At 48.6% G+C, this 26,172-nt stretch overlaps 1 protein-coding gene across 1 annotated transcript; it reads left to right on the forward strand.

The window, feature by feature from the left end:
- The first annotated feature begins 1,266 nt into the window (after positions 1-1,266).
- Edn3 (endothelin 3) lies at positions 1,267-25,400 on the forward strand. The gene is made up of 5 exons (XM_021156607.1): positions 1,267-1,666; positions 2,157-2,469; positions 19,916-20,092; positions 21,017-21,082; positions 23,243-25,400. Exons 1-5 carry the CDS (start codon positions 1,615-1,617, stop codon positions 23,277-23,279), a joined length of 645 nt encoding a protein of 214 aa, XP_021012266.1. The 5' UTR covers positions 1,267-1,614; the 3' UTR covers positions 23,280-25,400.
- Positions 25,401-26,172: the final 772 nt, after the last annotated feature.

Genomic DNA, 26,172 nt, shown 5'->3' on the forward strand with positions numbered 1-26,172 from the left:
TATCTCAGCTGGAGTGAAGACCCAGGGCACACGTCCATCCAGGCAGTGTTTGCTTTGGCCACACCCACAGAGGCCAGTGAAGACAACTGGGCTGTCAGTGCCCTCGACGATGGCAGATGGGTATTTTTAACTGCAAGGAAAGAGAGAATAATAGATACTTCTCTTGACCTGGTGAAATCCAAGATGATTGTTAGGAGGTGGGACCTTGGAGGTGACCAGGTGGTAATAGTTAATAGCACCCAGGGAGCACCGAGGCCTTCTACCACAATCCACCATTAAAGAAGAGCCATCCATGAGCCATGATAGACACGGGACATGCTTGGACGTCCAAGACCTCAGAACTGGGAGCAGTATGTTTCTGTGTATGAGCCCTCAGTCTAAAGTGTCTTGTGACACACAGCATTTCAAACCAACTGACCTTTAGCTGGACTCTGTGGAGGCAGGGGCATTAGTCTCTTTCTATTTACCATCTGCTTTCTCATTCGCTGTGAGGCCTCAGTTTCCCTTCACATAGGATTCCCCATGGGGCCACTTTGCCTGACTGGGGTTTCTTCTTGGGATATAGGCTGAGCCAGTTAGTGACAATTGTACCCCTTTCATGGCTTGCCTCACGAGAACCACCTGAGCCACCTCTTTGGATTCTACTTTTTAGAATGCCAATCATTAGAAATATTGGCAGGGAATGGCTTTGAAACTCACATTTTATGACAATAGTCAAAGGTTTGCAGACCCATTAAACTACCGCAGTGCCCTGAGAAGCGACACTTATATGACCTTTGGAAAGAGGTCCCTCACTAAAGGGGCCAGTGAGGAAGTAGGGCTCCCCCGAAACCGCTAACTCACGTTAAATGGAATCTTTGTGACTTTGCTCTGGTCCTACAGCCCCACCTGTCACTCAGATCTTCCAGAGTCAGGGAGCTGGCTCGGGCACCCATGAATCAGAAGTGTAAAGTACACCCAGGGCCGTGGCACAAGGGACCTCAGCAAGGGTAAGGCCATTGGTGAATAGAACTTTTCCTTTGGACTGACTTCAGAGGAACAAGAAGCCCACAGCCCTTCTGTGCAGCCCTTTCATGGTCTTGGTGCTCTTGGGGTGGGGGTGCGGTTGCTTTGGGCTGGGCAGGGGGGTTCAAGTGTGAGTCTATGTGTAAGTGAGCGGTGTGAGCACCGGCAGAGTGTGGCCTTCAAGCAGCTGTTCGGGCCTTCACCCTACCCCATCCACCCACGGGGAGTGCGGCGTCCCCGCCTCTCTCTAGCCCTGGGTGAGCCTGGGGCGAATGCGCCTCTGGTCAGCTCCCCCCCTGCGCTTGGAAAGCGACCCCCGTGAGCCCCGGGTTCAAAGGCCCGGCGCGGCAGTTCCAGCCCCTCGGAGGGGCGGGGAGGCGAAGGGGGTGGTGCAGGAGCCAGAAAAGCCTGAGCCACAGCCGGCCAGCCCTGCGCAGGGATGGGCAGCGCGCTCTGAAAGTTCGTGACCGCCTCAGCCAAGTAACTCTGAGCCGGGACGCGCAGCTCAGGCAGCGACAGGACTCGAAAGCTGTAGCCAGTCTCACTACCCTTTTGCGGTCACAAGCGGCCACCCTCCGGGCCCGGTGCTCCCGCGCCTGATCGGGGTTCATGGAGCCGGGGCTGTGGCTCCTTCTCGGGCTCACAGTGACCTCCGCTGCAGGTAAGCGGGAGGGGCGGGGCGGCGCGCCTCTCCACGCGGGAGTGCACACAAAAGGAAGCCAGGCGCGGGTCTGTGTTGCGGGGAAGTTGATAAGTCTGGCTTTGCACCCTGAAGTCCCCCAGGGGCGGGTAGAAGGGCCTGAAGAAATAGCGATAACTTCCACTGGGTCTGGGGGTTTTCAGTTTGGGAGACTTTCTTTGGGCACTTTTCAGAGACTATACAAAAATCGAGTTTTACCCAGTGAAGAGCAAATAGCTTTCAGATTTCACAGGGACTGAAATAACTCTCAAGTTTTTACTGAATGTGCACGGAACTTTGTAAACTTTTTAAGGCATTTGGCTTAGTTTGGAGACTTGGGGGAAAATGCAACCAGCCTCCTCCAGACATTGCAGAAGTTTGGTTGAGTCTCATTCCGGTTTGGGGGGCGGGGTAGTGGGTACCAAGAACTCTGTGTCAGAAGCTTAGGAGCCCTTCAATCCTCCTCCTGCAGGACTTGTGCCTTGCCCTCAGTCTGGGGGCTCTGGCAGAGCCAGTGTGTCCCAGGGTCCCCCTGAAGCTGGATCAGAGAGGGGCTGTGAAGAGACTGTGGCTGGCCCTGGTGAGAGGATTGTGTCCCCAACAGTTGCACTGCCTGCACAGCCTGAAAGCGCTGGGCAGGAACGGGCACCAGGCAGGTCTGGGAAACAGGAGGACAAGAGGCTGCCTGCACACCACCGCCCTCGCCGCTGCACGTGCTTCACTTACAAGGACAAGGAGTGTGTCTACTATTGCCACCTGGACATCATCTGGATCAACACTCCTGAGTGAGTTGGCCTAGGGGTTGGGGGAGGAGTGTGGCTCTGTGCCAGGCCTAAGGCTTCAGGGGTTTTTTGCTCAGACCTCAGCCCACCTCATTCAGATCCCTGAATCTACCACAGTGCAGCATTCAGCTCTTGCAGTGGCTCCAGGCAGCACGACTCCTATCACAGGCCAGGGGCAACCCACCTCCCCTCTGAGAACCTAGTTCCAAAGAAACTCAGTGGTGAATTTGAGATGTGGTGGGGTGGGACTTTAGATGCTCACAGAGTTCTATAATCCTACCCCAGAGGCTCGTTGGGCTGAGTCTTCCTCCTAACTCTTTGGAAAATCCCTTAAGAGCAGCTTTGGTGTGGGGGCAAAGTAGGAAGGTAGGCTTGGCAGACCCAAATGATATACATCCCTTGAAATGGCTTCTTCTGTTTCTGCCCATCTTGGATGCCAAGCCAGAGTGGCACATGGAATGCTCACATGGCTGCCATTCCCCAGGGCTAACCCCAATGTCCACAGCCATGGCCACAGAGTGCCTCTCTGTTCAATCTTAAAATCTCTCACAAATACCTAGTAGCAGGTGCTGCTGTATCTAAGTGTCTCTAGGTGTCACCTTTGATAAGAGGCACCCTCCCCTGGACCCATAGAGAAGGTTTCTCTGTTTTATTTTCCACTCAATCCCCACTGGACCACTGGGGTTTCCCCGTGCGCTAAGACATGACTTATAAGCAGGTATAGGGTGTGACCTTGTGGCCACTATCTCACAGCTTGTCTCTTGGATCCCTTGAATCTTGGGCTGGATGATGCTAAACTCAGTTCCTTGGGTGTTCTCTGCATCTCTAGGGATATCTACTTGAACTTGCCTAGGAATCCTTGTCTGAGAGCTTGGAGATGGCTGAGCACAACCCCTCAGCCTGGAAAGGCAACTAGTTATTCTCCTTCAGCGTTTCCTCTCTCTGGAAGCCCATTGGTGTCAGAGTCCTCTGCGTCATGGCTTTGAAGAGTCACTCATCCACCTAGACATTTTAGTAATAAAGTACACAGGAGAGGGGGTACCCTGAGGGTCCAGTGTTTCCTGAATCTGTTGACAAGACCCCTAACAATATCCAGGTATGTCTGAAATCTCCCCAAGTGCCCAGAGTGGCAGGCAGAACTGGCTTCACTGAAGAGCCACCCAGACTCCTGAATAGGACCTGGGCTCAGGTGGATTAATCATGGCTGCTATTGTCCTTCAACTTCAGGACAATAAGGGTTCAATAATCCCTTACTGAACCAAGAGCTGCGTGAGACTCCTCAGTTCTGTAGCTGATCTCAGTGGAGCCATTTACTTCCCTCCTGTGTCTGATGAGGCCCTTATACAAACTGTTGGCCACAATGGGGAGATGGGCGGGTTACAGGGGTGAGTATTGGGCCGTCCTGTATTGGTGTCTCTTCTCAGAGTCTCGAGTTCATCTTTTCTCAGAACCACCACCACCCTGACTGCTGTCCTTGATTTCTAACCATTTGCTGTTGTGATCCCACAAATGAACACCCCAGAAAGGGGATCCCTAGGCAGTCAAAAGGCCCTGGGTCCTGGTCTTGGCTCAAATCCCAAGCTATAAGTTTAGAAGAAGAGAGAAGAAACTCAGCAGGAAGGGACAGGGTGGAGTCAGGAATTGGAAACTCCTTTAGGTCTCTGCTTGCTGTCCAGTGTTCTGAGCACTGCTTGGGTGGGAATTGAACACCTGGGACATGTCCTAGAGACTCCACAAACACCCAGAGATATTTGAGATCCTGTGCTGGAATTCTGAGCTGTCTTGGGTGGAGTAAAAGGACGCCATGGACCATCTGCTTCTTCTGGGACAGCCACCTGGAGGAGTTCTCCTCGAGTCTGGCCCACGTCTTCCTCTCTTCTCCTACCTTGATTTACTCTACCCAGTGGGAGGGAAGGGGTGAATCCAGTGTCCCCGTGTGCCGTTCAACCGCTTGGGAAACAAGAGTGACAGTCGCCAGACTAGAGCACTTTGAATTCAGACAAGATAAATAAGATAGCTGGGAGATGTTTCCTGGATGGCCTTACTCTCTTTCTGTGCATGCAGACATGTTACACGCACACACCGTCCATTCTCTTCCTCCTCTCCTTCCTTCCCTTAAGTGGATCCATTTTTTATCTTTAACATATTGTAAACAAGATTACAATGAGAGAAAACGAGCTCTACAGGCCTCCAGTGGAATGGAAGAACCTGAAAGGTGACTGATAAGGTCTACATCTTCCTTCCCGGCCTTCCCATCTCAGCCCCTTCTCTCCAGTGGTCCCTCCCTCTCACATCATTTCTGTCCTAAAGGGGCCTAGTGTTCTCACTCCCCGAGTGCCCCGACTAGGCTGTGGCTGTTCCTAATCCCTGTGGCTGGCTACTCAGGCTGAGGGAGCAATCTTGATCCTTGATTCTAAATCAAGAACTTTGAACTTTGGGAGTTTCTGCCTTTTCATGATGCTCCAGTTCCTGTCCATTTGGTCGCATGGGGATCAAGTTCACCCTCTGTTTTTGTCCTTGAAGGACACTTGTGAGGACCTTCCATAGGTTGTGCTGAGTAGGCTTGGTTCTGCATCCGAGGCTCTGAAGGAGTGACGTTGGAAGTTACCATCAAGCCCCACCCGAGTTCCAGTGGGATAGTAACTGCCTAGTTTAGGCTCAAGGGACCTTATACTCCCAAGACTCTCTGAATCAGAAGCTCTGAGGTTCTGTGGTTCCTCCATGTTTGTCAGACCCTGAGCTCAGTTAGATTGTGCTCACACACTCAGTATACAATAGATGCTCCATCAATGTTGACTGACTTTTGGTTAAACCCTGAACCTAGTTTTGCTTTCTCACTTTAACTTTTGCCATAGCTCTAGTCTGAAAGACTTTCTCTCTCCCAAGAGGTCTCTTTGTTCAGAATATGGGGCCCCTTTAGAGACTCAGTCCTTCACTGCCCTGTGGAGGTGTATATCTCTCCATGTGCCTTACCTGTAATTTTCCTCATGGTCTCCAACAAAGCCCATGGACCTAAAGATCCACACTTGACCTTTACCAGTTGGACTTGGCATCTGAGATCACAATTAACAGATGGCACAGTTAACAGAGTTTCCTAAAACTTGCCTCAGCCATGTGAGGAACCCCGACTTCCCACAACCTGAAGTCAAATTCCAACATTGCCAACAAAAGCAGAAACAAATCCAAACCAAGGGAAACCCATCCCATCTTGTCCTGGAAAATTCACAAAGCCTAAGACAGTGATTAGGGAGGTGGTGCATGGGATGTCATGTGTGTATACATGTGAGTTGAAGGGTGGTATATGGGATCTCATGTATGTGCACATTTGAGTGGGGAGGTGGTGGGTGGAATGTTATATGTGTACATACTCGAATGCTTAGGGCTGCCCTGCCTGCACAAGTGTGCTTAAAACACATGTGTCCTACCGTCAAGACAGGTGGGATTGTACCACTCAGAGTTCTCCAGAGAGATAGAAGCAATAGGATGTGTCTGTACAACCATGTGGAGACAGAGGAGTTAATGTTATATGATTACAAGCAGAGGCCACCAATGGCTGAAAATTCTAGTGAGAGATGGTGACACAGACTTGAGAGCAAAAGGAGCCCAGAATCAGAATTCTGTCTTTGTACGGGGACCTGAGTCTTGAAGGCTGCCAACTGGCTAGACAAATGCTATCTAGTTGGTGGAAGACAATGTGCTTTGCTCAGAGGGTACTATATACACGGTAATGACATCTGAAAAATACTGTTACAGCTGCGTCAAGGTTGGTGGTTGACCAAACACCTGGGCATTGAAACAAAATGAACCCTCTTGGGCCATTGGTTCTAACATGCCCCACAGAGGAGGTTCCCTTCTGAGGTAGGTGGTTGCTAATCGTCCTGAAATAACAACGGAGCAACCAGGGAACCCAGCAAAGAGCCTGGTGTGTGCTTCCTCACCCCTGTGCCAGGGGACCTGCCATCTGTTAATCCCTTAGGGACATCTGAGGGAGCCACTGTGATGCTGGGATGGCGACCATGTTTCCCAAACAAAACTCTGAGCCACATGGCTGACAAGCAGGAATGTATTTATGGAAAGAGCAGGCCAAGACACTGAATCGTGACTGTGGTATGGTGGAGAGACTGGTGCTATCTTCCGACTCTGCTTGGCTTTGAGTTCTGGCCATACTTCTCTGTATGACAGGAGGTGCCATCCCCTCTGTAGGGTGCAGATTCTGGTGTAAGTGTAGGGGAGTGACCACGGGGTCTCCCTGAGTTTCTCCAACTGACACCTCCTAAGGACATCCAGCCTGCTGCCCAGCCTTTGCCAAAGCATGCCACGCTGACTTAATCCCTCAGGAATGACATTTGTTTTGCGTTCTTTCTTTCCCCAAAGAAGTAAAGAGTAGACTGATAATGATAATAATTAACACAACATTTGAACTTGCATTTTAATGTCTTTTACTGCAGAAAGGCACAAGTTGTGCTTTCAGCATCTGTGATCTTCAAGAAAGGCCTTTTAGCAGGTTTCGAAGAGCAGCTGCCCAACTGTTACAAGATCCCAATGGAATTTAGGGGTCTGGGGCCCTAGCTTTCTGCAGACTAGAGCATTTCAGGATCCCAATAAAAGTCACCCTGTTCTGTGAGCCAGCCCTTGGTGGGATCATGCCTGTGTTGGGTTTATTTGAAGCAGAGAGGACAGTCTTTATGGCTATCCTTGTGTTGGGAACTCGTCACGAGTGACTGACAGGCCCACAGTGACAATGTGGATTTGTGAGAGCTGTACAGCTCTGTTTGTGGTAGTGTTTGTGTGTGTGTCCTCCACAGTTTTCAGGAGACTGAGTCGTACCTGGGGTTGTAGGAACCCTCAGCTTGGTAGTGTGGCTTCTGGAACAATCCTCTTAGGCTCCCCCTGTTTACTCTTTTTTTTTAGCACAGGCCTACCTACTGTGCTGTAACTAACTCCTGCATTCATTCTTTTGACAGTGTGTGTGTGTTCTCATATGTATATGGTTACATGTGTGTTTATGGGTGGAGGCCAGAAGTCAACATCATGTGTTATCCTCAGTCATTCTGCATCTTGGTTTTTGAGACAGGGTCTCTTCCTGGGGTTTAGGACTCACAGGTTCAGTTAGATTGACTACCCAACATGTTCCAGGGATGCCTCTGTTTTTGTCTCCTCAATGCTGAGGTTGAACTCACCACCACATCCAGCTTTCTATGTAGGTGACTGAGATCAAAGCTCAGGTCTTCATGCATGTGTAGCTTCACTGACTGGGCCATCTCCCCCATCCCAGAAACACCTTTATGAACACCACATCTTCATGGCAGTGAGTTTAGCTTTGGGACATAACTCTTATCTCTGGCCACCTCTGTTCTTTGCAAGGGTGATGTTGATTCATATACACGACTCTTTGGAATAACACATCTGCCCCTTTGCAGGATTAGTTTTACAGATATAAAGACATACACAAGCAAAATTACAAACTGTGGGTCCATCCTATGTATACATTTTATTATGGTAGCTTAGTGTTGACTTGACGAGATGAATGTTAGCCTTCGAGAGCTGTGGGTGGGCCCTTGGGTCTGGTAATGTATGTGCCTGGCACACTGGCAGGTTTAGCCTGATGGCAGAGATGCTGGGATAGACAGGTGTGAGTCTGAGGGATCCACAACCCCTTGACTCCATCCTGAGTGGGAGTTTTCTTTTTCTGACTGTTGTTTCATGCTCTATCATTCCTAAGTCCATGCCCTGACCAGCCTTTCACCGCCTGGTACGATCACAAAGAGAGATGGATCTGCTTAAACCCATTGTCCCTTGCTGTCCAGAGTCTCACACACCTTGGGTCCAAGACCCATGGCATTTAGAGAGAGGGGGACCCCAGAACTTGCTCATGTGAATTTTCACAACCAGGGGAAGAAGAGCCATGTGTCATTGAAGAGCTTAAACTCATATCATCTTATTAGAGATTACACTTTGAAGACGTCTCTCTGTGGGTCTCAGTTCCCTTGTATGCCTGTTAGGGGAGTGAAGAGTCTGTGAAGGTAACTGGGGGAAATATCTGTGGACTGGTCAACATAGTACTTAGGAGTAGTCAGTCACCAGCCAGGTCTAGAAAACATAGCCATCACAATCCAGGACAGCCTCTATCCCTGCAGAAACCTCTCTCCACAGAGTGACAGAGTCTTGCTATTTTCCATCCCATGCTTGGACATCAGTGACTACAGAATTCCTTCTCCAGTTGACTTCTTGGACCAAGAGAACTCTTGGTGTTCCTCTTGGCCAGAAGTAACCCATCTGCAAGTGCCTCTCAGACATGCAGCATTTCTGATGCTGTCTTTTCTGTCTATTGGTGTCCAGTTAACATAAAGGTTTCTAGACTTTGGGAAAAGGTGTGTCTGGCTGTCCCAGTGGCTGATAAGTAGCTAGATAAAGCTACCTTTGGCCAAAGGTTGTTACAGGTTGGGGTGGGATTTTCGCCCCGCCCTCTTTTGTTATTTCCTGTTGCTTCTCTTTGTTCTTGGTAAATTATCAGAAGACTTGGGGACTGGAGCATGGTGCTCCCTGAGGTCCTCCACAGTAGGCAGCACCTGGCCACCTCAGGGTTCGTTAAACACTATTCAGCGTCTCTGTGTTAAATCCTGTGGAGTGTTGAAAGGTAGTCATGGCCTGCCTTCTTACCTGGAAGAGTCTAATGGAGTCCAAGCAAGGGATTTGTAGCTGACAAGCCCGGGGGTTCAGAGCTTCCCACTTCATCTCGGTCCAGATCTAGTCCCTGAAGTAGGTACAGGAGACAGAGTTGCCAGCAATGATGGAGAGAAGTCTGTACACATGGGCTGCTGAGAAAGAACTGCATGGTATGTTTTCAAGAAAGGTGTGTAGGAAATAATGCTGGCCTAGTTCTCGGTTCTGACTGTTCAGTCTCCCCTGACTCCTGAGCTTGGATTTTCCTATGTATCCATTTCCACCTCCTCCTTGAGTAGTCTAACACCTTACATGTCAGTTTTCAATTTGAATAACTTAGTTCTTCGAGCATGTGACAGGAAGACACTTTACTTGAGAACCTTGGAGTTCAATTTCAGAGTAGGTTTGAAGGTCATCCCCACAAGGTGACCTTTCTCTGGGCTTCCCACTGGCTGAAAGCCCCAGAGTCAAGAGGAGGAGAGCTCTTGCCTGGGAGCAGAGTCAGGCTCCGCTGGAATGCAGCTGAGCCCTGCCTGAGGCTCACCAGTGGGCTTGATTGGAAGCAAGAAAGCTTGGTGAGAAGAGGCTGTGACCCTGCATGACCCCAAGGGGGCATTTGGGTTTCCGCTAGATGAAAGGGGTGTTGCAGTTAGGAACTTGGCCTTAAATCTGAAAGCCTTTGCAAGTCCCTGACATCTCTGGTGTGGTTTATTCCTACAAGAATTTAAAACAAAGGAAGCTGGGAGGTAAACAATGTTTTCCTTAAGGAGGCTCCTTGGCCATGGCTGGAACCGGACTGACTTCAACATTCCAGCTCTCAGTCCCGAGCTGCACCCTTGGTGTCTCCGAATGTCTGCTGGGGAGCTGTTAGAGAGTCCTGTCCGCGCTGGAGGGGACCCTGTTTAGCCACTACTCAACTTTCAAGTAGTCCTATGTCACATGAGAAAATGGCCTGCTGTTGTTCTCTGTTGGCACTATGGCACTGAATAAGAGAAACACATATGTGCAAAGATTCACATGTGCACGTGTGCATGCCCAGTATGCCTACATGGGTGTAGACCCTTGTGCCCCTCAACTGCTCTCAAAGGGAAAACGGACTTTTCAGAATGGCTGGACGTGGTAGATGCTGGGTTGTTTGTCTAGGCACAGTACAGTACAGGAGGCTAAATTCCTAGCAGCCCACAGGTCTCCCTATCATAAAGTGACAGGACAGAACCATGCTGTCGCATCCACGTCAGCCCTGACACAGAGTCTCAGAGCCAAGAGCTCTTGAACAACTTGGCAGCACTAAGCCTGGCCTTCTTTTATGGCCTTCCGAGGCAGGCTTAGCAGGAGGCTCTGGTAAACAGGGACAGAGCTCCACATCCTGACCCAGTAAGTTAAAAACCAGAAACAGATTTCTTGAGTCTGTTAGAAAAGGCCCAGAGACAGAGGTGGCCAGAGGGACAAAAGGCCTATGGTGAATGTGGGAAGAGAAATTGCTTAGCTGAAAGTTAGAAGAAACTAATTGAGAATACAGAACTGACTTCCCTGCGTCTCTTGTGGGACAAAATGGAGGCTGAAGACCAAGGTGTTTCTGGGCATGGAGGCACCAACATCTTAGCATGGGACTGCAAGGTATTTTCATAAAGTTGGAATGAGAGAAAAGTCTATACCTGTACCAAGAGCTTAGGTGCTGACCTGCTGCCTGCCCACCTTTGGCTGTTTCTCTACCTGACTTCTCACTTGAGGATAAAGCTTGACTCTCCAGCAGGAGCCAGGCAATTTAGTGTTGAGGGAAGTGTTGCAGTTACCAGCACTGTCAAGATGGCACCGCACACAGCCACATGCAAGACCTTGTTATCAGCGTGATGACATTTGATCAAGCCAAGTCATCAAGACCTTTTCTGTCCTGAACCTGGACTCTCCTGAAAAGCAGCCAGGCGGGCCTCGTTCACATCCTGCGGGTAATTTAAAGAAGCATGTGATATGTCGGCATTTCTGAAAACCCCCTCTACGGGGACCCCCTCCTTCTAATGCCTGCTCTGATCTGCCTCTCCAGGCTCCACGTCTGGCAGCTATTTTGAGCCCCATCTGTCTGCAGCTTTGCATAAAGTTGTAATGAAGCCAGGTCAGAGAGACGAGGGTTCTCATGCCTACATCTGACTTGCAGTTCGCCAGGGTCATGTGGGGCTGGAAAGAGAAACTCTAGCTCCTTTGATGCTTTTGGTCGCACAGCGGAGGGGAAGCTACCCACTCCAAGGGTTCTTTAGATGTCCTATTTTCTACATTATTCTCTTGACTTTTCAGGGGAGAACAGAGCCTTTAACTCTCAAGCTTCCTCATAAACTTGCCAGAGCATTTCCTATCGTCCCCTGTTCCTCTGACCCCTGTGAGAAGAAGGGCGAGCTGCTTCTATGTTCCAGGGAGCTTGGAGATGATGCTTTCTCTGGCTTTGGGCTTTATGGGAGTTTTTTGCTTGTTTGTTTTTCTAAGGTCCAGTTAACTGGGTAAAGCTTTCTAAATACAGTTGGTGAGACCCTGGGAACCTCTCAGACTGGTGAGGCAGTGGTTGGTGCTGAGTGGTCCTGTCAGAGTCAAGTTCTGGGGGCTTTCTCTGGGGATTGAGTGGCTGATGGTGCTTGGGTGGTGTGGAGGGCTCTTGAAAGGCTCCAGGTGGAATGTGAAATCAGGCGGACCTTTACAAATAGCCAAGCAGCCTTCCCCTTTTCAGTCCCTTCAGTGGGGAAGAAACACACCCAGGATCTCAGATAGTCATCAGTTTGGCTGGAGCTTGGAGTCTCCCTACTGAGGGTCCTCTCCAGTCTGCTCCATGCCTTGTCTGTCTATGCAGTCTGCTCTGACTAGCATGGTATATGTATGGCCAAAGTGGTCACGATGAGATGGGGAGCCTACACTTGGGGTGATCTGAAGACTCCATTTCTCCTAGGGAGGCAGACTCTTACCACTAACTGTTTGCCCCACAGTCACTACAGCAGCCATCCCAAACAACCTGAGATGAGTAATACTGCCAACGTGATGGTGGTCTAGAACCGCCTGTCTAGCTGAGGACGTTCTTGCATGCGTGTGAGGTAGATTACAGATTGGGTTAAGTGAGGTGTGTTGACTTTCCCTATAAGTGAGCTGCACCGTTCCATGGACTGGGCCCTGGCCTAGATAAAAAGGAAAGCGCTAGCTGGGAACTAGCATTCTTCTTCTCTGCTCCCTGGCTGCAGATTCGATGTACCAGCTGCCAAGTGCTCCTGTGCTTCTGGGTCTTCTGAGCTTTGATAGGCTGCATCCTCACACTGAGCTGAACAACCTATCCCTTCCTTACGTTGCTCCTGCCGGCTGTTTGATCACAGCGAGGAGAAGAGTTACTAACGGGAGAAGGAAGGACTTATTTTGCTCGCAGTGTCAGAGGGCTTGTTTGGCACTGTGGTGGGGGAGACATGGTAGACCACAGGAGTTCATATCATAGCAATCAGGAAGCAGAGTCAGAGACTACGAAGGGGTCAGAGTAAGACACACCTTTCTTCAGTGACCTCTCCCTCCTTCTCCTTCCCCTCCTCCCTGTCCTCTTCCTTCTCCTCCTTATTCTCCTCTTCCTCCTTCTTTGGTTCTTTTGAGACACGGTTTCTCTGTGTAGCTCTGGCTCTCTTGAGACTCACTCTGTAGATAAGGCTGGCCTCAAACTCAGAGATCCGCCTGCCTCTGCCTGCCATTGCTGGGATTAAAGGTGTGGCCACCACTACTGAGCTCAGTGATATTCTCCTAATACCTTCTATCTCCCAGTGATGCTGTGATGACCTCATATTGTGACTCCAGCCAGAGCTTAATCCTTTGATTAGGTCAGAGCCCTTGGACCACTAATCCCCTCAGGTTTTGTCATTCAATGAAGTTGGCAATTAAGATGAATTGCCACAGCTTGATGATGTCGTAGGATTGTAATCTCAGCTTCTGGTGGTGGTGGTGGTGGTGGTGGTGGTGGTGGTGGTGGTGGTGGTGAAACCAAGATAAAGGTGATAGAATGATTTAAAGGCTGGAGTAGAAAACTTAGCGAAAATAAATAGTAAGAAGGAGTAAAACCATGTTTGGGGATGTGGGTTAGTGGTAGAGTATTTGTCTAGTTGCATGAGGCCCTAGGTTTAATGTCCAGTATTTGGAGTGGGTGGGGTTAATTATCGTGTCTCCCAAAACAGATGGATGGGGGGGGGGGCAAAATAGTAGGAACCCTCTCAGCCAACTGGGAATTTTGAACATTTAGGAGACAGTGAGGCGAGACCCCACCCTCTACACCTAGCAGCTGCTTACTGAGGCTCTGTGATGGTGTTGAGGGAGGACATGCCCCTGACTCATGCGCAGAGCTGAGTGGCAGACACAGTCAGGGGCTGAGCAGGACAAAGTTCTGCTGTTTCGACCCCAGGAGATTGTGTCAAGGTTAGTCGCCAAGGACACTATACCTTCAGAAGAAAATGTGTCCCACAGTCTTAGAACTGACAATGAGGTCAGTGCCCAATAGTGAGGAACACTGTTTGGGAATGTCTTCAAAGTCATTAATCAATCACAGCCTGGGACCCTCGGTGACTAAGATAAATCACAGCCACCTGGCACAGAGCAGTCCCACAGAGCCTTTGCACCTTGTGCTCCTTCATTAGGAGTTTTGGGGAGGGGGGGGAGAGAGAGAGAGAGAGAGAGAGAGAGAGAGAGAGAGAGAGAGAGAGAGAGAGAGTCTGGGTGGCTCATCTGAGAAAGGACAGAGGAAACTGAGGCAGCTGAGTGGCAGGAGGTGGCTGGCAGGATGAGGAAAACTAGAAGCTGGATTCAAGGAGACAGGAACCTCTGACATTGGCCTCAGGTTCTGGATGGGGAAACCAACCCTTACTCTCCATTATCCACAGTGGTATTCCGTCTCCAAGATTGCTTCCCCACACCATCTATATACAGCCGGCAACCTGCAGATGTTGGTTGACACGAAGAGAATGACTAGAACTTCTGCATCTTGCCACACTGGAGAGTACACAATTGTCACTGGCTAATGTCTCAGAGCTAGCAGACACCATGGTAGATGCCACCTTCCTTGCCTGAAAAACTAAGCCTAAGATGATGGGCCAGTGGTTGCATCGAGGGAAGGCTTTAATAGAATCTGAAGTTGAGTCATGGCCAGACAGCATGCCAGGGTCTCAGAGTTGTTTGTCTGTGGAGTGGTGGGAGGTTGTATCCAGTGATGGCTGCTGTCTCCTGACCACTTACTAGCTAGTGGGAATCATTTGTGTCTCTTCTCTTGGCCAGGCCAGCATGGTCCCCAAAGCCCAATGGTCCCCAAAGTACACTGGGCTGCCCCACCTTCTTTGCTTGACTGCTTCAGAAGGAAAAGCATGAAAAGAAGGAGGCAGATCTTAACTTGACACATGTTCTGAGAGAATAATGGACATTCCCTACTCTTGGGGAGGTATTCAACTAGAACTTTAGTTTTTCTAACTTAAAATGACAACTATATTTATTTTTAAAAATAGTTATAGGTACAAATTTTGTGAATGTTTCCCTCTGCCTGGCTGACTTCACATTATGAGAGAGGTCACTGACACAGGAGCTGTAAATTCAGGTGCTCACCTTAGTCAGATTTTCAACTACCAAGCAGAAAGTGTCAGACACTGAAGCATTGCAAGGTCTGTAGCCTTGGGTTAGGTGGAGTGTTTTCTTGAAGCCATCTTGAGGCCAGCGCTGCCATGGCAAGATGTGGGGCTGTAGCCCAGACAACCTCAATTAAGCAGGAGAAGCTGAACACACTGTGGGATGGAGGGAGGTAGCCATGCCAATGAGCTAATCTGTATGTGAAACTTTGCTTCATAGGCAGGACCTCCTATCTGATTTCTGATGTTTGCCCAGACCCTTCTCCGGCAAGTGTTGCTAAATACCATTCAGTGGGGAAATGAGGAGCCATTTTTCTTTCAGTCTGACCCACTTTCCTTCTGGTTTAGAACTCAGCAGATGAAGCCCCTGTGCTGATTTCCAGCTGGATGTTTGTTGTATCTGTGCCCACTGTTTAACTGTCACATGCAGCTGCCAGCTTCACAGATAGAAAGGTGGAACTCCCTTGTTTTCTCTAGGAAAAAACCTAAAACCGGGAAGTGTGTGTGTGTTTACCTAAAGTCATTCTCCTTGTTTAAAAACTTCTCACAGAGAGATAAATGAATGGTGTTCAGAGTGTCTCTGCAGATGAAGATGAATGCAGGCGACTTGGGAGTTTAATATTTAATAATATTTATATATGACATTTGGGAAAACTTGAAAAACAAAGATACTGTGATCAATAAGATTCTGGCACCCTTGTCACTGATTAAGTAATGAGTGTTCTTGGTACATAAGTTGAGAGATAATTTATTACACAAGCATACAAAGCACTAGACATTGCGTCTGTAGGTATGACGGAGAGCATGTTGTTTATCCATCCCTTCATCTGCTTCCCTTGTGTGGAGCTCTGTGGTATAACTGGCATGGACAGATGGAAGGACTGCCTGTCTCTACAAAGAATTGCATTATCTAAACCCTGTTCAACAGTAGGCAGTCACAGTTGGGTTGAGCATACTGGTCCAAGGTTCTCAGCTAATTTAACTGTTTTCATGGTTCCACTATTGAGTATTTTGTGTTGCCCATTCAGGGAATGGTGACAAAGGGCAGTAACACAAATGAAGTAGAGACTCCTTGTGAGATGGGCGGTGGTGCGTGGCCTGCCTGCCTGCCAGAATGACGGAGGGCAGGAAACAGCACTGTTGTGGTCTTCGGGTTCCTTTATTGCTTAGTCACACATCACAAAGACAGCAAGCCTGATAAATGGAATGTTTCTACTGATGAAACTCACAACTTCTCAAACCAATTAGATAATCAAAGGACCTAATTTTCATTCACTGCTAACTCTTTGCTGGACATGTTCCCACACAGCAGCATCTCATTCCAGCAAGTGCCTGACAATCTTTTTGTGTACTATGAGGGTGGAGTTCAGGTCATGTAAGTGGTTTATAACTTAATAATGGAATTACCAGGCAATCTCTCTGTACTCTGTGTACTCTTTCTATGTCTGAATATACAGGCTTGATGTTTCTCCTTTATCAGTTTTTCATCTCCCAGGAGCATGAGAATGCTGGCAGGCATGGATGTGTCTATATTTCACACTTAAAATAATCCTAGCTACACGGTGGGTGCTTAAGAGCTCATGAAGTTCTTTGTGATGATGCTTTCCATGACTGGGCTCATCCAGATGCAAAGTATCTGGTCTGGTCCAGTTGGGATTACCTCACAATGAGCAACCAAAGACTCAATTGATTGGTTTTGTTTTTGCTTTTAATTTCTTTTGCGTTTTAGTATTTTGTTGTGGTTGTTGTTTTCTTCCTACAAGGTCTCATTCTGTTGGTCATCCTATTCTGGAGCTCACTGAGAAGCTGAGGCTAAGGTCTAACTGAGAGTAATCCTCCTGCCTCAATTCTTATTCTACTTTGTATTAAGTCTGTAGCTAGTATGAAAGAAGTAAAGGATTAGCTCTCCTCCTCCTCCTCATTATCATCATCATCCTCTCCTTCTCCTTCTCCTCCTCCTCCTCCTCCTCCTCCTCCTTCTTCCTCTTTTTTTTTAAGCTTTATTTATTTATTATATGTAAGTACACTGTAGCTGTTTTCAGACACTCCAGAAGAGGGTGTCAGATTTTGTTATGGATGGTTGTGAGTCACCATGTGGTTGCTGGGATTTGAACTCAGGACCTTTAGAAGAGCAGTCTGTACTCTTAACCACTGAGCCATCTCTCCAACCCCTCCTTCTTCCTCTTTTGCTGTGACTTTACTTTTGATTTTTTTTCAGACACTTGGCCTCCAACTTGTTATGTAATCAAAATTAACTTTGGTTGCTCAGTCTTCCCATCTCTCCCTCCTGGGTGCGGCGATTAGGTGTGAGCTTCAACAAGCAGCTCTGCTACCTGCTCAGGGGGAGCAGTATTCAGATCTGGGGAGGAGACATCCAGACCTGCCTCTGATTTGGAGGGCCACTGGTTGCCTCTTTCGACCATGCATCTTCCACCCTTTGCAAGGAATCTCTAAAACTGAACACACCCTTTTCCAGAGAGCGTTCCCAGCATTCTGAGTCTTGGGGTCCCCTATCTGAATTGAATGTCAGTGTAGATATTATCTAGTGTCTGACACTTGAGGACAAAGCAGGGCTCAGGCATGTATTTCACTTTGTTTGCTTGTTTGTTTGTTTTTGAGACAGGGCTTTTCTCTGCGTAGCCCTAGGCTGTTCTGGAACTCACTCTGTAGACCAGACTGGCCTTGAACTCAGAGATCCACCTGCCTCTGTCTCCTAAGTGCTGGGATTAAAGGCATACGCCACCACTGCCCGATATTTCTCTGCCTACAGGGTAGGTGCTGTATGTTGGTGATAGATAGATCTTAGCTATAGCCTGGGAATAGATGAGGCTGCCTTGGTGTGGGATGAAGCAGGAAGGAAGAGAAGCCGCACTGGGGTTTGGTTGCCAGATTTCATGAGAACTCTAAGGAATCCTGGGACCCCTAATGTAAGCTGTTCTGAGGGGCTATGAATGCCATTTTTCCAGGTTGAGGAAGAACAGGGCTTTTTTTTTACTAGCATTTATCGAATTGATCAATAATCTTTTACTATTTAGACCTGGAGTTGGTGGGCCTCCATGGTGAGCTCTCATTCCAAACCCTGTATGTGTTCACTGGGACAAGATATACCACCAGCTCCTAAGAGCCTTCCATCCCCTGGAGAGGGGGACCAGCTTTATAAACACTCTTTGAAGCTGTCGGGGGCGTTTGTACATGGCGTTTTGCTGGAGACTGCAGGGGAAGTGCTAACACATCTCTATTAACAAACACCCAGTCGCCTTATTTCCTTGCTTAAAACACTTTAGACAGAGCGGTTTGCTTCATCTGAGTGTCTCTACACCCACAGATGCATAATCAGGTGACAGCAATTTCAAAATTGCAGGTCTCCATGTTGATGGAGAAATGGGAGCTTCAGCATTCCTCATGTGTAATTTTCACCAAGAAACGGAGGACTGGCTTTAATGTCAACACTTGGAGATTTACTGTAACCCTGTTACTGGAAATATATACCTTCAGTCAAACCTGCAGCACAACAATGGTCACAGTCTCCTTCTCCCCTCCCCCACACCCTGGTCCTGAGAAAGGATTCAGCTCCCAGTAGGACTGGACCCTTCGAACTCTCGCCACCTTACTCAGCAACTGGGTCTGCCTGGGCCAGCAGGGAACTCACTCTGTGCCTCTTAGGGTACTTGGTGGGGAGGAGTAGGGACAAAATCAAGAGGGTCTTGGAGGGGTGCTCTTCTCTGATCTCCAACCCAGCATGGAAGAACTTCTGTTCCAAGCATCTGTTCCTACAGGCACCCTGCCTGGCTCTCCTCAACACCCCCAAAAAGACTTCCTGGCCCTGTGCTTCTAAAGAAAAGAATTCAATTTGATTTTACTTTGAAAACACAGAGAGGATGTTAGGCCACCCTTTGAGGTGGATAATTGGCGATACTCTGTGGGTCTCATAGAAACAGGGATGAACGAGTAGGCCAAGACTTACTGGAAAAGGGCCTTTGGCCCCATAAGTTTCCTCAAGTTCTTAGTAATTTGTCCCCCAGATCATGTTGAGTTACATTAATGAATTACGCATGTGGTTTTAACTTCTCACTCAACTCTCTAGAAGCCTTTCCTCTCTGGAGAATGAGCCATGGTTGGGCTGTGCTCGCTCTTAAAATCGGATTTAAATGTTTATTGCTCTAGATGCCTTCCAATGCTGACCATAACCATAAGTGGTCGATCATTTCAGACAGTTGTTGCTGCACAATAAGACCTTCCCATGATGAATTCCACTCTTAGCCGCCCCACTGAGGTAGTGGCGGCGGCTCCTGGAGAGCATGGAGTATAGCCGGTGGTGTTTGTCTCTTTGAGGACGCTGCATGCAGGGGCTGGGGTGGATCTCTAATAACTGTAATTTCATCTGCCCCACTTTCCCCAGTGCCAGCTGTGAGGCCTGCTGTGTGCCCTGCCATTAAGTTCAGTTAGCACTAAAGTTACCAAGGACAGCCACAGGTGTGGAAGGCCTTATAGGCACCAGGTCAGGCTGCAGACAAGGACCAGCAAATGGGTCAAGCAAGATTTCCTTGGAGGGAGCTTTGGGTAACTGGTTTCTGGCAGGAAATCCCAGTGGTTCATGTGTGTGCGTCTGTGTATGCATGTACATGAGGAGACCAGTGGTCAACCTCAGGTGTCACCCCTTAGGAGCCATCCACCTTTTTATGAGACAGACACAGCCAGTTAGGCTGGCAGGCCACCAAGCTTCAAGGATCCTGCTGTCTCTATGTCCCTGGCATTGGGATCATAAGCACAAGTGCCACACCTAGCTTCCTTATGTGCATTCTGGAGGCCTACTCAGTTTCTCGTGCTTGAGAGCGTTTTATTCCCAGACAGGCTGGGAATGAGCTAGAGGTCCAGGCTGGGATCTCAGGACCTGCTCTGGAGGAGCTAGGCCTGCATTGTTTGAGCTGGGAACAAGAGAAGCCCAACTAACTATGTGTCAGTGAGGCTGAGGGGTCTCCTGACTGCATCAGTTTGCTTCAGCTCTGTAAGGTTTCTAGGGCCCTTCCCTAGGCCTCCTGCATCTCTTTCCATGTCAGCAACCCATTTCAGTGTCTGGTTCATCCAAATGGTTCCCCAACTAGCATGCTATAGTGGGGTGCTTCACCATTGAATGGCTGAATAGACACCCCTCCCCATTTCTCTGTGCTCTGCAGACAGACTGTGCCCTATGGACTGTCCAACTACAGAGAAAGCCTTCGGGGAAAGAGGTCCTCGGGGCCAGTTCCAGAAAGCTCCCAGCCTTCTCCGTGGACACGCTTGCGTTGTACTTGTATGGGGGCAGATGACAAGGCCTGTGCACACTTCTGTGCAAGCACCAGAGATGCCACCAGGTATGACACAGTTTTTAGTCCCACTCATATCTAGGTACAAACCACTGGCGGGCAAAGCTAAGCCAGGGCCTTCTCAAAGGTGGCTAGAGGGTATCTCAGCCAGGTCCTCAACCTTCCTTGCCTTTCAGAACGCAGGCCACAGCCACAGCCTGTAGCTGTGTGAACAAACCAGAATGAGTTGGGAACACTTAAAAGACTGAAGGCTCCACCCGTCCTCCATGTGCATTTTTAGCTTCTTTACAAACAGCAAGCAGGAGTTTAGACTCTTATTACCTCATATAAAGGACCCCTTGGCTGGGGTTTTCGGTTCCATTTCTGTGTGGTCCCTGAGTCACCCTTCCCTCACACTGACTGCATGGTCTTCTCAGCTACACAGAGATGCACATAGATCTATTTTGAGTGGTAAGCCACCATACCTGCCTCAGGGCCACCACCTGAACCACTGTTCCCTAGCTAGGTGCCATGAAACTCTTGGCTCCTCTTTCCCTTCACATTGAGGAAAGACTCATCAAGGCAGCCAGGCAGAGCAGCCTATCACCAGCCTAAAGGAAGGACTGAGTGTGTGGATGAAACTCCCGAATTCTCCTTTTTGAGCTTGAAGATCAATCTGAGTAGGGTGGGCCCAAGGGAAAGCAGGCACTGTAGCCTCTGGGCTGGGACTCTGCCATCTGGAAAATCTGGTACTAGTGACACTCTTGTTCTCCCACCTGGGGTGTTGGGTGCCCAGTGAGTAATTGAAGAGTGTGTTTGGTACTCAGACATCTACCCACTGAGCCTTCAGTCCTACAGTTGGTGCCTGGCACTTGGTCCTTGGGGAACACATACTAATGTGCTTGTTCATGGGGAAGAGGAAGTCATTATTCGACACCCGCCAAAACAGCCACACGGAAATGCTAATCCCTGAAACCTGCTATGTCCCCACAGTTATTCCGGGAGAGCAAAAAGGCCAGCTGCAGAAGAGATGCGGGAGACTGGAGGCCCACGTCAAAGGTGAAGACAGGATACATTCATTCAGGGGCAGAGGGTGGATGGAGAGCTGGCATCTGGTCTCAATAAGTGGCCAGTGGGACTCCAAAGCTCACAGGCGTCCCCACCAACAGATAGTGACGCCTCTTGGTCTGTCGACTCTTGGTCATTTGTCACCTTTCTGGTCCTGTGTAACCCTTTGGGCTTTTGGAGCATCCCCGCCCTGTGTCCTTCGTAACTCCAAGGTGATGACTGACAGCTTGGCTCTCATTGGAATGGCAAAACAGTTACCCGCCCTTTGCATAGATCTGAAGGCTGAGCTTATCAACCCTACCTTGGCCTCTACTTCTGTAACCAAGTGATTCCTGTTACATCATTTCTTCTCCATAGAAGTGGGTGTGCCCCATGGGCAGTTCCCCACCCCACCACTCCCAGCTCATTTTGTTATTATTTTAATACCAATCTCATTTTGTGTTTACTCGTGTGTGTGTGTGTGTGTGTGTGTGTGTGTGTGTACGTGTGGCATTTTCTTTGGTTTTTTGGTATGTGCAATCCTGAGGGCTTCCTGAAACCAAGCTGGGCTTCTTTGTCACTCAGTCTGCCAGTCAGAAGTCATTATCTATGATTCAGCCGCACGTCTGCAGTAGGACCATAATTTGCGTTCATAATGATAGCCTGGAGGTGGCTTCAGTTCCTGCAAGGAATGATCAAGGGAAGATTAATCCAAGCCCTGCATACAGGAGCTTCCCAAATCCATAAGATGGCTTCCAGTTGTCTAGAGAAAATGGAAGGAAACAGAGAGGCTGAGGTAGCAGCTTGCCTCAGAGAGCATTTGCCAGACCCCAGCTGGTCCCTACCCAGCCTCCTCTTCATTCTTTCCCCACTTTATCACTTTTTGGTACCCCCTAGTCAAACTTACGTGGGTGAGAACAGGCTATGATTAAAGCTATGCGTCCCTTGTATCACTGATTAATTTACACATGCATTCGTTTAGCCGAGATCGGTCACACGTCTGCTATATGTTGGATCCTCACTATTCCTGATTTATAGGGGAAGATGCAATAGGTCTTCTTTAGTTTATTTATTGATGGAAGCACACAGCAGACAAACATACACAACACAAACTGAGGCAAGCAAAGGAAATCTGGACAGTAGACCAAGGATAGAAAGAGCTAGGGCGCTGTTGTTTGTCATTGGGTAGACAAGGAACCATCTGTGACCTTGGCACAAAGACCTGTGGGAGGGAAAACGTGAGCTATGTGGATGCAGGAGGGAGAGGTGTTTCAGGCAGGGGTATAGGAGGGAGGCTAAGAATGGCCATCAAAGGCTCCGTGTGCCAAGAAAACACATGATACCTTCCTCCCACAATGCTGCTGTTCTGATTGTTCTGTCACATGACCAAAAGATAAGACTGAGGTGCTGGAGAGACATTCAACTGTAAAGTGCTTGTTCTACAAGCAGGAGAATGAGTGTGATCCCCAGCACCCTCCCCCCCAAAAAAAGCTGGGTGTGGTGGTCTGGTCTGGTCTGTGCCTGTGACCCCAAGGCTGGGATGGCAGCAAAGCAGTACCTTGAGGCTCTCTGGCCACCTAGCCCAGCCTAAATAAACAGTCCCAGGCCCCCAGGCTTGACACTATTTTTTAACCAAAAAAATGGTCACTAATCATGTGGAATGATACCTGGAGTTGCTCTCTGACCTTCACAGGTGTGTGTGTGTGTGTGTGTGTGTGTGTGTGTATACAAGCATGTCTGCCACCTCTCCCCGCCACCCACACACCCACCACAGTCTGTCAAGAAAGCTTTCCAGCACCTTTTAATTCACATAAAGTGCTTAGAAGACAGGTCCTGCCAGAGCAGAGTATTTAACTCATCCAGCATCCCTTGCTGCTTAGATGGGAGTTAGTAATGGCCAGAGGCACACTCACAGAGTGGCCGCTACTGCCATCCTTGGCTTGTGGTTATCAAAGAGTGAGCCAACTGCAGGCCTTCTGGTGGCCACTGCTGTAGCTGTAATCTCTTTCCCACCTTTGTGCTCAGCTTCTGAGCTTGCTGAGCACTGATGAGGGGAAGCTTCCAGGCCGGAGACAGCTAGAGGGGTGACCAGGGTCTCCTTTTCAAACTGGAAGAGCTGGTGTGCCAACATGACATCCTTCTTTTTCCTTTTGTTCTCTTTCCTTGAAATAGGTTGATGTTAAGGACAGATAAAGCTCACCGGCCTTAGCTGGCTCTAACAGGCCACAACTGATGCTTCTTGCTTCCTGCAGTGGACTTCACCTGCTCTCCCTGCCTGCCGACTCTTCCAGGAAAGAGCCTTGGAGCTTGTGCATACAGAGTTTGAATTTCCACCTCTTTAGCGACAAGTTGGGAATTGGCCTGAGGCAAAAATGAAAGAATGACCCATCCAAAGAGCCCATGCTTACCTGTACACCCTTACACCAAGAATGCCCAAGTCCAAAAGACCCCAGTTTCCCTAATGGGTAAAATGATCCCACATGTGCCCTGGGGGCCGGATGCCTGAGGCTCCAGTTTCACAAGGAAATTGTTTGAGAGGTATGTTAAGTCAGAAAGCTACTTACTGGCCTTGGCATGACTCCTCTTGGAGAGTAAGTGGACACCAGGCTGGCTCTTTACAAAAGTAAACACACATCCATCTCCTAGAAGATTCAGGACACCCATGTGGCCGGAGCCGGCCTTCTTCTGCAGCCTGCGTGGCCTGAGCAAGTTAGCGAGGCATCTGTGTGCTTGAGACCTGGATCCTAGCTGGGCAGTAGTCTATGAAATTGAATTTCATAGGACTTAGAAATCTTCCACTGTGCTTAGTACTCATCAGAAGAGCGACTCTCAAAAACAAGAAGGAAAAGAAAACAGGAGATCTAGATGTTCATGAGACAAAAAGAGAAATAAACAACAAGACCCCTTCCCCCATGTTCTTGATGGTTTTGAACTCTGGGGCACTCGGCAAAGAGCTGGGGGTTCTGCGATGGCCTCTGTGGCAGAGCTCCCAACCCTGCCTTGCAGTAAGCTGCTCCGAGGGGCAGCTTCAGCTCAAGGCTACCGGTCTGGATATCTGCTTTCATGAATAAATGTGGATCCTTGGGGAGTGGCTTCAAAATAAGCCCAAAACACAAACTCTTTGTACATTATGTAAATTTCTGTTTGTCTATATAATTGGCAACAACTGGGAATTGTAACCTCTGTTCAAAATCTCTTTTAGCTGAGCTCTTTCTGCTGTGTCCGTGGTGAGTATGGGGGTGGGGGTGGCATCAGACTGTGCGTTCCCATGTAAACTCTGCTCTGCAGGCCCAGCTGGGAGAGTCTGCCCACCTCCCCACCAGGCCTCATGGCAATGAGAACCTGTCTTTGGGCATGTTCCAAGGGCACCACGTGGAGACACTTTAGTTATTGTGTGAAGTGGAGCCTTAACCAGATGGTAAACTTCAGAAGACCGTCTCCTAAGTTATTACAGGTGTGAACATGCCTGCTTATTGAGGGTGTGTGAGAGAGTGCTGGTTTGCTGGGGGGAATGTACAGTTAAGAGAAGTAATTATTTATTGGGGAACTATTTTCTACGTAACTCCTTTATGGGATCTACTAAAAGTAAAGGCACTGTAGATAGATAGATAGACAGACAGAAAAATAGATTTTAAATTGTGTTCAAAAATCCAAACCCATATCTCTTAGTAGCTAGAAATTGTTTAAATCTCATAAGCACTATTTGGCACAGTGGCCAGATTGTATTTCAAAAACAAATCCACTCACTGTGAGAACACTCGGGAGATAAGTCAAATGCATAATAAAAGAAAATCTAAAAGTTTGCTCTGGCTTGCAGGCTTTTCCTTGCACACATAGTTACACATTCACTCTTCCCAGGCCTCTGGAGAGGACAGGATGGAGCCAGAGTTCGGGATGTAGGATTCATCTAGAGAGGAAAGTATAGACCAAGGCGGGTGGGCAGCTATTGGGAGGAGAGGAGTTTGGGGACCATTTGAGAAGATAAACATCAAAGTGTCTGGAAAAGAAGAAGGAGGTTTGGATGAAGTTGGTGACTTCCTTGGAATGCCTGCTCTTCTACACAGCCTTTGCAGGGAGACAACCACGGGCCTATTGCTCAAAGCATCTGAGAATTATCTCCAGAAGTGACCACAGTAGCAAGGCCACACAGGACATAAAAGCAAAAGGAAGGGAGGCTGTTTGAGAAAAGAGGGAGAGGGTACAGAAGGGCAGAGGGAGGGCAGGAGAGGGCAAGGGGATGAACATTGTTAAAGTATTAATGCAAATGCCATTATAAAAGCATCACTTTGTATGATCCATGCTAATAAACTTTTTAAAAAGATTCTAAAGCATCTACAGCAGCGGTTTTCAACCTGTGGGTCACAACCCCTTTTAGGGAGGTGGTCACATATCAGATATCCATATCAGATATTTTCATTATGATTCATAACAGTAGCGAAGTTACAGTTATAATGTCACACTGGGATAATCTTATGGTTGGGATCGCTACAGCATGAGGAACTGTGTTAAAGAGTCACAGCGTTAGGAAGGTGGAGAGTGTTGGTCTATTGAGCCTGGGTGCAATGATTCTCTTCCCTGTCTCTGTGCCTCAATTTTGAATCCAAACCCATACCATTAGAGACCATCACGGTAAGAGAGCTGGACCAAGACAGAGACACAGAAATATCCCCCCAACCCTACCTCCACCAAGACATCCTTTGTTTGGAGTAGGCCTGATCACTATCTAATCTGAGAAAACCCAAGAGCCTCTTGTTTTAATTAAACTCATTTTAGAGAGTTTTGACTCTGATGAATTGAGAGAGTTGAGTACTAATTTATTCAGCAGGATGTGCAGTAGTGCACAGCAGGGACATGGTGTTCCTGGGAGGCGCTGATGGGGCCTGGCATCCTTCAACCCTTGGAGAGGCTGCAGGGCACAGGAGCAAACAGATCAAGAGGGCTAGGAGCTTCGTGTGCACAGTTTGGTCCAGCATAGGCTGGGCTTTCCTGCATCAGGGAGGGGTTGTAGAGGACCCATTCACAAGGAGATTGGACAGGGATGGCTACGGAATCCATAGCACCCCAGTTCAGAAGGGTGAAGGATTTTAAGATGGCTGCAGCAG

The sequence above is a fragment of the Mus caroli genome, chromosome 2 (assembly GCF_900094665.2).
Source record: "Mus caroli chromosome 2, CAROLI_EIJ_v1.1, whole genome shotgun sequence".
Classification (NCBI taxonomy): domain Eukaryota; kingdom Metazoa; phylum Chordata; class Mammalia; order Rodentia; family Muridae; genus Mus; species Mus caroli.

Coding starts and splice junctions, on each gene's coding strand:
- Edn3 (XM_021156607.1), top strand. CDS start 1,615: ATGGAGCCGGGGCTGTGGCTCCTTCTCGGGCTCACAGTGACCTCCGCT. Junction 2,470..19,915: donor ATCTGGATCAACACTCCTGA/GTGAGTTGGCCT, acceptor TGTGCTCTGCAG/ACAGACTGTGCCCTATGGAC. Junction 21,083..23,242: donor ACTGGAGGCCCACGTCAAAG/GTGAAGACAGGA, acceptor TCCTTGAAATAG/GTTGATGTTAAGGACAGATA.